At 31.7% G+C, this 12297-nt stretch overlaps 1 protein-coding gene across 1 annotated transcript in view; it reads left to right on the top strand.

Annotated features, from left to right (window-relative positions):
- Positions 1–12297, top strand: part of LOC121386162 — a 128479-nt gene that overhangs the window by 33584 nt on the left and 82598 nt on the right. The window contains exon 17 of the mRNA XM_041516960.1: positions 23–214. Within this exon, the coding sequence (XP_041372894.1) occupies positions 23–214 (192 nt within the window). The remainder of the gene's footprint in view (positions 1–22; positions 215–12297) is intronic.

The raw sequence follows: 12297 nt of genomic DNA, 5'->3' as shown, positions 1-12297 counted from the left end.
CATATTCACATTCTGCTTTCAGCTCCTAAATGCCAGTCGTGGATTTTGAATGTGGATTACGGTATGACATCGTGCGTGAGTTTAGGCACGGGGTACCGGTGTACGGTGACCTGTGTTTCGGGCTATGTGTTTTACGAGAACGAGCAACTATCCAGCGTTGATATGCAGTGTTCTTTCAACTCTGACTGGGATCGTAAACCACCTGTCTGTGTTCGTAAGTACTGAAAACAGTTCATACTATATATTTACATAGTCTGTATAATATTAATATATACGGCCTAGTGTTGACCTGCAGTGTTCGTTTAACTCAGACTGGGATCGTAAACCACCCGTCTGTGTTCGTAAGTACTGGAAACAGTTCATACGTACGTAATCCGTAACATACAGACCATCAGACAAACACTCTACCACGACTAACTCGTACGTAATCCGTAACATACAGACCATCAGACAAACACTCTACCACGTCTAACTCGTACGTAATCCATAACGTACAGACCATCGGACAAACACTGTACCACGTCTAACTCGTACGTAATCCGTAACATACAGACCATCGGACAAACACTCTACCACGACTAACTCGTACGTAATCCGTAACATACAGACCATCGGACAAACACTCTACCACGTCTAACTCGTACGTAATCCGTAACATACAGACCATCAGACAAACACTCTACCACGTCTAACTGGTACGTAATCCGTAACATACAGACCATCAGACAAACACTCTACCACGTCTAACTCGTACGTAATCCGTAACATACAGACCATCAGACAAACACTCTACCACGTCTAACCCGTCTCATTCACCAACTGCTCAGTTTAAAAACAATGGTCAAATTTTATTTTAATTTGGTGAAATAATTTCTTATGATAATTTCTTATGAAATTTGTTAAGTTTTATAGATAGTTTGGTGTGATGTTTTGCTTAATGGAAGCTATAGCCTGTATGTGGTTGTGGTAGGCAAACGTTTAATCCTAATAGTTTGGTGTGATGTTTTGCTTACTGGAAGCTACATGTATAGCCTGTACTTGGTTGTGGTAGGCAAACATTTAATCCTAATGATTTGGTTGAGATTAAAATTTTCAAAAATCAATTTTATCTGACCATAGAGATTTGATATATAAAAAAACTAAAGAAAAGAAAAATGAATGTTAGTTAATGCATATGCATGTTAGTTAATGCATATGCATGTTAGTTAATGCATATGCATGTCAATTTACAGAGTTCATTTGGTACCGACTAGGATGGCAAGAAACCAAGTGTTGTTCATAATTAGTGTATCATTAGTGTTTAATTAGTGTATCATTGGTGTATCATTGGTGTTTAATTAGTGTATAATTAGTGTATCATCAGTAAAATTAGTTTTTCATCTGTGTCTTTAGTTTCTGTACATACATGTAGAATGGTCGTGTTCCGTGTTCTATTAACAAACTTGAAATACAATAAGTATGACAATAAGTATGACAATAAGTATGACAACTTACATTTTACATGCAGCCTTCACAGGTTTGGTATCCGTTTATATTTACTTCATATTGCTGTGTATTGGCCAACATTCGTTAAAACTCAAAATGGGTCTAACATTGTCTTAAATTAAGGCTTCAGCTGGAGTATCTAACACCATGGTATGTGCTGTCCTGTCAGTCAGGAAAAGTCTGCCTACTTACAAAAGATCCCTTGCTGTTATTTCACAGTAGTTGTGCAGTGCCAGCCAGCATAATTAAACAACGTTAGACACGATGGTCGGAATTTACAAAAACTGATTTTGTCTTACACACCTAGCTGTAACTACAGAGTATTACATAATATAATATATTTACAGTGCTTAATTTAAACACTGCTTTTGTCTTACACACCTAGCTGTAACTACAGAGTATTACATAATATAATATATTTACAGTGCTTAATTTAAACACTGCTTTTGTCTTACACACCTAGCTGTAACTACAGAGTATTACATAATATAATATATTTACAGTGCTTAATTTAAACACTCACATTTAAACACCTAGCTGTAACTACAGAGTATTACATAATATAATATATTTACAGTGCTTAATTTAAACACTGCTTTTGTCTTACACACCTAGCTGTAACTACAGAGTATTACATAATATAATATATTTACAGTGCTTAATTTAAACACTCACATTTAAACACCTAGCTGTAACTACAGAGTATTACATAATATAATATATTTACAGTGCTTAATTTAAACACTCACATTTAAACACCTAGCTGTAACTACAGAGTATTACATAATATAATATATTTACAGTGCTTAATTTAAACACTCACATTTAAACACCTAGCTGTAACTACAGAGTATTACATAATATAATATATATACAGTGCTTAATTTAAACACATTCACATTTAAACACCTAGCTGTAACTACAGAGTGTTACATAATATAATATATTTACGGTGCTTAATTTAAACACACTCACATTTAAACACCTAGCTGTAACTACAGAGTATTACATAATATAATATATTTACGGTGCTTAATTTAAACACTCACATTTAAACACCTAGCTGTAACTACAGAGTATTACATAATATAATATATTTACAGTGCTTAATTTAAACACACTCACATTTAAACACCTAGCTGTAACTACAGAGTATTACATAATATAATATATTTACAGTGCTTAATTTAAACACTCACATTTAAACACCTAGCTGTAACTACAGAGTATTACATAATATAATATATTTACAGTGCTTAATTTAAACACTGCTTTTGTCTTACACACCTAGCTGTAACTACAGAGTATTACATAATATAATATAATATATTTACAGTGCTTAATTTAAAACTCACATTTAAACACCTAGCTGTAACTACAGAGTATTACATAATATAATATATTTACGGTGCTTAATTTAAACACTGCTTTTGTCTTACACACCTAGCTGTAACTACAGAGTATTACATAATATAATATATTTACGGTGCTTAATTTAAACACTGCTTTTGTCTTACACACCTAGCTGTAACTACAGAGTATTACATAATATAATATATTTACGGTGCTTAATTTAAACACTGCTTTTGTCTTACACACCTAGCTGTAACTACAGAGTATTACATAATATAATATATTTACAGTGCTTAATTTAAACACTCACATTTAAACACCTAGCTGTAACTACAGAGTATTACATAATATAATATATTTATGGTGCTTAATTTAAACACACTCACATTTAAACACCTAGCTGTAACTACAGAGTATTACATAATATAATATATTTACAGTGCTTAATTTAAACACTCACATTTAAACACCTAGCTGTAACTACAGAGTATTACATAATATAATATATTTACAGTTCTTAATTTAAACACACTCACATTTAAACACCTAGCTGTAACTACAGAGTATTACATAATATAATATATTTACAGTGCTTAATTTAAACACACTCACATTTAAACACCTAGCTGTAACTACAGAGTATTACATAATATAATATATTTACAGTTCTTAATTTAAACACACTCACATTTAAACACCTAGCTGTAACTACAGAGTATTACATAATATAATATATTTACGGTGCTTAATTTAAACACACTCACATTTAAACACCTAGCTGTAACTACAGAGTATTACATAATATAATATATTTACGGTGCTTAATTTAAACACACTCACATTTAAACGCCTAGCTGTAACTACAGAGTATTACATAATATAATATATTTACAGTGCTTAATTTAAACACTCACATTTAACAGTCGCATTTAAGAAAAACAATCAATCCCCATCGGTGTGCTCATTAGGCTGTTTCTCGTTCCAACCAATGCACCTCGACTGATATATCAAAAGCCATGGTATGTGGTATCCGTAAGATGGTGTATATAAAAGATTCCTTAATTGCTACTGATTGAAAAATGTAGCAGGTTTCCTCTCAAATTCCCTTTTCTAGCTCCGTGGTAATTAATTGAGGCAATTCTAGGAGTGAAACTAATCACTGGTCAATACACAGTGATACAGAGTTTATACTTTTTGGCTTGGCTGCTAAATTTCACATTAAAATTGTTTTCACTTTAAAATTATTTTATCTTTTCCAATTTATTAGTTTAGTTTACATTAATTATCAGCATTGTGCAATTACATCATATTAATAATATATTAATTACTTAATTTTCTAAATGTTCACTTATTACACTAATTTAAAAAAAAAAAAACATTTTTTTTACCTTGTAATTGTTTAAAATCCTACTTTCTTGGATTTTTTTTTGTTTTGCAATTAATTGATGTTGTTAATGTTCACTTATTACATAGCACAAACTTCAACTTTCTAAAATGTTAGTCACCATTTAGCACATGTCAACACAGAACTGTTCTGATTTGGATGAAGGGTGGCAGACCAAGAGGGATGGTCGGTGCCTTGCCTATAATATGAAGGGTGGCAGACCAAGAGGGATGGTCGGTGCCTTGCCTATAATATGAAGGGTGGCAGACCAATTAAGAGGGATGGTCGGTGCCTTGCCTATAATATGAAGGGTGGCAGACCAAGAGGGATGGTCAGTGCCTTACCTATAATATGAAGGGTGGCAGACCAATTAAGAGGGATGGTCGGTGCCTTGCCTATAATATGAAGGGTGACAGACCAATTAAGAGGGATGGTCGGTGCCTTGCCTATAATATGAAGGGTGGCAGACCAATTAAGAGGGATGGTCGGTGCCTTGCCTGTAATATGAAGGGTGACAGACCAATTAAGAGGGATGGTCGGTGCCTTGCCTATAATATGAAGGGTGGCAGACCAAGAGGGATGGTCGGTGCCTTGCCTATAATATGAAGGGTGGCAGACCAATTAAGAGGGATGGTCGGTGCCTTGCCTGTAATATGAAGGGTGACAGACCAATTAAGAGGGATGGTCGGTGCCTTGCCTATAATATGAAGGGTGGCAGACCAAGAGGGATGGTCGGTGCCTTGCCTATAATATGAAGGGTGGCAGACCAATTAAGAGGGATGGTCGGTGCCTTGCCTATAATATGAAGGGTGGCAGACCAAGAGGGATGGTCGGTGCCTTGCCTATAATATGAAGGGTGGCAGACCAAGAGGGATGGTCGGTGCCTTGCCTATAATATGAAGGGTGGCAGACCAAGAGGGATGGTCGGTGCCTTGCCTATAATATGAAGGGTGGCAGACCAATTAAGAGGGATGGTCGGTGCCTTGCCTATAATATGAAGGGTGGCAGACCAATTAAGAGGGATGGTCGGTGCCTTGCGTATAATATGAAGGGTGACAGACCAAGAGGGATGGTCGGTGCCTTGCCTATAATATGAAGGGTGGCAGACCAATTAAGAGGGATGGTCGGTGCCTTGCCTATAATATGAAGGGTGGCAGACCAATTAAGAGGGATGGTCGGTGCCTTGCCTATAATATGAAGGGTGGCAGACCAAGAGGGATGGTCGATGCCTTGCCTATAATATGAAGGGTGGCAGACCAAGAGGGATGGTCGGTGCCTTGCCTATAATATGAAGGGTGGCAGACCAAGAGGGATGGTCGGTGCCTTGCCTATAATATGAAGGGTGGCAGACCAAGAGGGATGGTCGGTGCCTTGCCTATAATATGAAGGGTGGCAGACCAAGAGGGATGGTCGGTGCCTTGCCTATAATATGAAGGGTGGCAGACCAAGGGGGATGGTCGGTGCCTTGCCTATAATATGAAGGGTGGCAGACCAAGGGGGATGGTCGGTGCCTTTCCTATAATATGAAGGGTGGCAGACCAAGGGGGATGGTCGGTGCCTTGCCTATAATATGAAGGGTGGCAGACCAATTAAGAGGGATGGTGGGTGCCTTGCCTATAATATGAAGGGTGGCAGACCAATTAAGAGGGATGGTGGGTGCCTTGCCTATAATATGAAGGGTGGCAGACCAATTAAGAGGGATGGTCGGTGCCTTGCCTATAATATGAAGGGTGGCAGACCAATTAAGAGGGATGGTTGGTGCCTTGCCTATAATATGAAGGGTGGCAGACCAAGAGGATACAGGACACAATCTAGCTGCCAACAGAGGGTGTTCGCTAGGCCTGATTTTTGATTGGACTAGGATTGATCCCCATCGGCGGGTCTAGCCATGCAGTGCTCCACGACTGGCATAAGAGAAGCCATCATAATGGTACTCTTCTGTGTGTGGACCGGTACATATAAATCAACTCTTGCTGCTAATTGAAAAGAGAAGCCCATGGAAAGGCGACAGCAGATTTTTACCTTTCATTTTTGTGTGTGATCCTAAACCATACGTCTCAAGTCATACAACTGTAAATGAAAAAAAAAAATTAAGTGCATTAATTGTTAAATAAAACTTTTTTTTTTTTTTTTTTTTCTCCAGGTATACAAAACGCTACTTTTAAACTAAAATTAGCAATTTTCATATTTTCTAGATATAGAGCTGCACCTGCACTAGGTACAGTTGTGATAAAACATTATTTTAAGAAACGTTATTTTACTGACATGTACATATATGATAAATTAAAGAATACATGTATACATTACCTGTACAATAACTGACTATTTCTTCTAAGATTATTAGAATACATGTATACATTACCTGTATAACAACTGACTATTTCTTCTAAGATTATTAGAATACATGTATACATTACCTGTACAATAACTGACTATTTCTTAGAAGATTATTACAATACATGTATACATTACCTGTATAACAACTGACTATTTCTTACAAGATTATTAGAATACATGTATACATTACCTGTACAATAACTGACTATTTCATAGAAGATTATTACAATACATGTATACATTACCTGTATAACAACTGACTATTTCTTAGAAGATTATTACAATACATGTATACATTACCTGTACAATAACTGACTATTTCTTCTAAGATTATTAGAATACATGTATACATTACCTGTATAACAACTGACTATTTCTTACAAGATTATTACAATACATGTATACATTACCTGTACAATAACTGACTATTTCTTAGAAGATTATTACAATACATGTATACATTACCTGTATAACAACTGACTATTTCTTACAAGATTATTACAATACATGTATACATTACCTGTATAACAACTGACTATTTCTTACAAGATTATTACAATACATGTATACATTACCTGTACAATAACTGACTATTTCTTCTAAGATTATTAGAATACATGTATACATTACCTGTATAACAACTGACTATTTCTTACAAGATTATTACAATACATGTATACATTACCTGTACAATAACTGACTATTTCTTAGAAGATTATTACAATACATGTATACATTACCTGTATAACAACTGACTATTTCTTAGAAGATTATTACAATACATGTATACATTACTTGTATAACAACTGACTATTTCTTAGAAGATTATTACAATACATGTATACATTACCTGTACAATAACTGACTATTTCTTCTAAGATTATTAGAATACATGTATACATTACCTGTATAACAACTGACTATTTCTTACAAGATTATTACAATACATGTATACATTACCTGTACAATAACTGACTATTTCTTCTAAGATTATTAGAATACATGTATACATTACCTGTATAACAACTGACTATTTCTTACAAGATTATTACAATACATGTATACATTACCTGTATAACAACTGACTATTTCTTAGAAGATTATTACAATACATGTATACATTACCTGTACAACAAGTGACTATTTCTTCTAAGATTATTAGAATACATGTATACATTACCTGTATAACAACTGACTATTTCTTACAAGATTATTACAATACATGTATACATTACCTGTACAATAACTGACTATTTCTTAGAAGATTATTACAATACATGTATACATTACCTGTATAACAACTGACTATTTCTTAGAAGATTATTACAATACATGTATACATTACTTGTATAACAACTGACTATTTCTTAGAAGATTATTACAATACATGTATACATTACCTGTACAATAACTGACTATTTCTTAGAAGATTATTACAATACATGTATACATTACCTGTACAATAACTGACTATTTCTTAGAAGATTATTACAATACATGTATACATTACTTGTATAATAACTGACTATTTCTTAGAAGATTATTAGAATACATGTATACATTACCTGTACAATAACTGACTATTTCTTAGAAGATTATTACAATACATGTATACATTACCTGTATAATAACTGACGTACTATTTCTTATAAGATTATTAGAATACATGTATACATTACCTGTATAATAACTGACTATTTCTTACAAGATTATTACAATACATGTATACATTACCTGTACAATAACTGACTATTTCTTCTAAGATTATTAGAATACATGTATACATTACCTGTACAATAACTGACTATTTCTTAGAAGATTATTACAATACATGTATACATTACCTGTATAACAACTGACTATTTCTTACAAGATTATTAGAATACATGTATACATTACCTGTACAATAACTGACTATTTCATAGAAGATTATTACAATACATGTATACATTACCTGTATAACAACTGACTATTTCTTAGAAGATTATTACAATACATGTATACATTACCTGTACAATAACTGACTATTTCTTCTAAGATTATTAGAATACATGTATACATTACCTGTATAACAACTGACTATTTCTTACAAGATTATTACAATACATGTATACATTACCTGTACAATAACTGACTATTTCTTAGAAGATTATTACAATACATGTATACATTACCTGTATAACAACTGACTATTTCTTACAAGATTATTACAATACATGTATACATTACCTGTATAACAACTGACTATTTCTTACAAGATTATTACAATACATGTATACATTACCTGTACAATAACTGACTATTTCTTCTAAGATTATTAGAATACATGTATACATTACCTGTATAACAACTGACTATTTCTTACAAGATTATTACAATACATGTATACATTACCTGTACAATAACTGACTATTTCTTAGAAGATTATTACAATACATGTATACATTACCTGTATAACAACTGACTATTTCTTAGAAGATTATTACAATACATGTATACATTACTTGTATAACAACTGACTATTTCTTAGAAGATTATTACAATACATGTATACATTACCTGTACAATAACTGACTATTTCTTCTAAGATTATTAGAATACATGTATACATTACCTGTATAACAACTGACTATTTCTTACAAGATTATTACAATACATGTATACATTACCTGTACAATAACTGACTATTTCTTCTAAGATTATTAGAATACATGTATACATTACCTGTATAACAACTGACTATTTCTTACAAGATTATTACAATACATGTATACATTACCTGTATAACAACTGACTATTTCTTAGAAGATTATTACAATACATGTATACATTACCTGTACAACAAGTGACTATTTCTTCTAAGATTATTAGAATACATGTATACATTACCTGTATAACAACTGACTATTTCTTACAAGATTATTACAATACATGTATACATTACCTGTACAATAACTGACTATTTCTTAGAAGATTATTACAATACATGTATACATTACCTGTATAACAACTGACTATTTCTTAGAAGATTATTACAATACATGTATACATTACTGTATAACAACTGACTATTTCTTAGAAGATTATTACAATTGTATACATTACCTGTACAATAACTGATTTCTTAGAAGATTATTACAATACATGTATACATTACCTGTACAATAACTGACTATTTCTTAGAAGATTATTACATACATGTATACATTACTTGTATAATAACTGACTATTTCTTAGAAGATTATTAGAATACATGTATACATTACCTGTACAATAACTGACTATTTCTTAGAAGATTATTACAATACATGTATACATTACCTTACAACAACTGACTATTTCTTTAAGATTATTAGAATACATGTATACATTACCTGTATAACAACTGTACAAGATATTAGAATACATGTATACATTACTGTATAATAACTGACGTACTATTTCTTATAAGATTATTAGAATACATGTATACATTACCTGTACAATAACTGACTATTTCTTATAAGATTATTAGAATACATGTATACATTACCTGTACAATAACTGACTATTTCTTAGAAGATTATTACAGTACATGTATACATTACCTGTACAACAACTGACTATTTCTTAGAAGATTATTACAATACATGTATACATTACCTGTATAACAACTGACTATTTCTTAGAAGATTATTACAATACATGTATACATTACCTGTACAATAACTGACTATTTCTTATAAGATTATTAGAATACATGTATACATTACCTGTATAATAACTGACGTACTATTTCTTATAAGATTATTAGAATACATGTATACATTACCTGTATAATAACTGACTATTTCTTATAAGATTATTAGAATACATGTATACATTACCTGTATAACAACTGACTATTTCTTACAAGATTATTAGAATACATGTATACATTACCTGTACAATAACTGACTATTTCTTTTTTAGATTATTAGAATACATGTATACATTACCTGTACAATAACTGACTATTTCTTTTCTAGATTATTAGAATACATGTATACATTACCTGTTCAATAACTGACTATTTCTTATAAGATTATTAGAATACATGTATACATTACCTGTACTACAACTGACTATTTCTTATAAGATTATTAGAATACATGTATACATTACCTGTATAACAACTGACTATTTCTTACAAGATTATTAGAATACATGTATACATTACCTGTACAATAACTGACTATTTCTTTTTTAGATTATTAGAATACATGTATACATTACCTGTATAACAACTGACTATTTCTTACAAGATTATTAGAATACATGTATACATTACCTGTACAATAACTGACTATTTCTTTTTTAGATTATTAGAATACATGTATACATTACCTGTTCAATAACTGACTATTTCTTATAAGATTATTAGAATACATGTATACATTACCTGTATAATAACTGACGTACTATTTCTTAGAAGATTATTAGAATACATGTATACATTACCTGTATAATAATAACTGACTATTTCTTATAAGATTATTAGAATACATGTATACATTACCTGTACTACAACTGACTATTTCTTATAAGATTATTAGAATACATGTATACATTACTTGTATAATAATAACTGACTATTTCTTATAAGATTATTAGAATACATGTTTTATTTTTCATAATCAGACTAAAATATTTATATCTCATATATTTAAATGTTTATATTTCTACATTATAAAGCAGATTCACTTTAATCTTGTATCTGCACAATCTGAATTTTTGTATAAACATGTACAACCACGTTCAGTTGGAATACGGTATATACTAATCACATTTCATCAGTGCATCTTTAATTTGGTTTGTACAGAGTCTACTGTATTATTAAGAAAATATATTTCTACTTTACTTGGGCGAGGGTATAATAATATATGAGCAATAGTTTCTGTCCCTGCTTCACTCAGTTTTGAATATGACTAGTACACTATATAATTCATGACTAATACACTATTTAATTCATGACTATATAATACACTACCGGTATATTTGATATATGACTAATACACTATTTAATTCATGACTAATACACTATATTTAATATATGACTAATACACTATATTTAATATATAACTAATACACTATATTTAATATATGACTACTACAGTATTTGATTTATACCCCTCAAACCAGAACGTGACGACGCACCGGATCACGACCGCCTGACTAATACACTATTTTATATATGACTAATACACTATATTTAATATATAACTAATACACTATATTTAATATATGACTACTATAGTATTTGATTTATACCCCTCAGACCAGGACGTGATGGCGTACCGGATCACGACCGCCTGACTAATACACTATTTAATATATGACTAATACACTATATTTAATATATGACTAATACACTATATTTAATATATGACTACTATATAGTATTTGATTTATACCCCTCAGACCAGGACGTGACGGCGCACCGGATCACGATGCACCTGACTAATACACTATATTTAATATATGACTACTATAGTATTTGATTTATACCCCTCAGACCAGGACGTGACGGCGTACCGGATCACGACGCACCTGACTAATACACTATATTTAATATATGACTAATACACTATATTTAATATATGACTAATACACTATATTTAATATATGACTAATACACTATATGTAATATATGACTACTATAGTATTTGATTTATACCCCTCAGACCAGGACGTGACGGCGTACCGGATCACGACCGCCT

The sequence above is a fragment of the Gigantopelta aegis genome, chromosome 12 (assembly GCF_016097555.1).
Source record: "Gigantopelta aegis isolate Gae_Host chromosome 12, Gae_host_genome, whole genome shotgun sequence".
Lineage (NCBI taxonomy): Eukaryota > Metazoa > Mollusca > Gastropoda > Neomphalida > Peltospiridae > Gigantopelta > Gigantopelta aegis.
The sequence above is the reverse complement of the archived record's forward strand: the minus strand, read 5'-3'. Positions and strand labels throughout refer to the sequence as shown.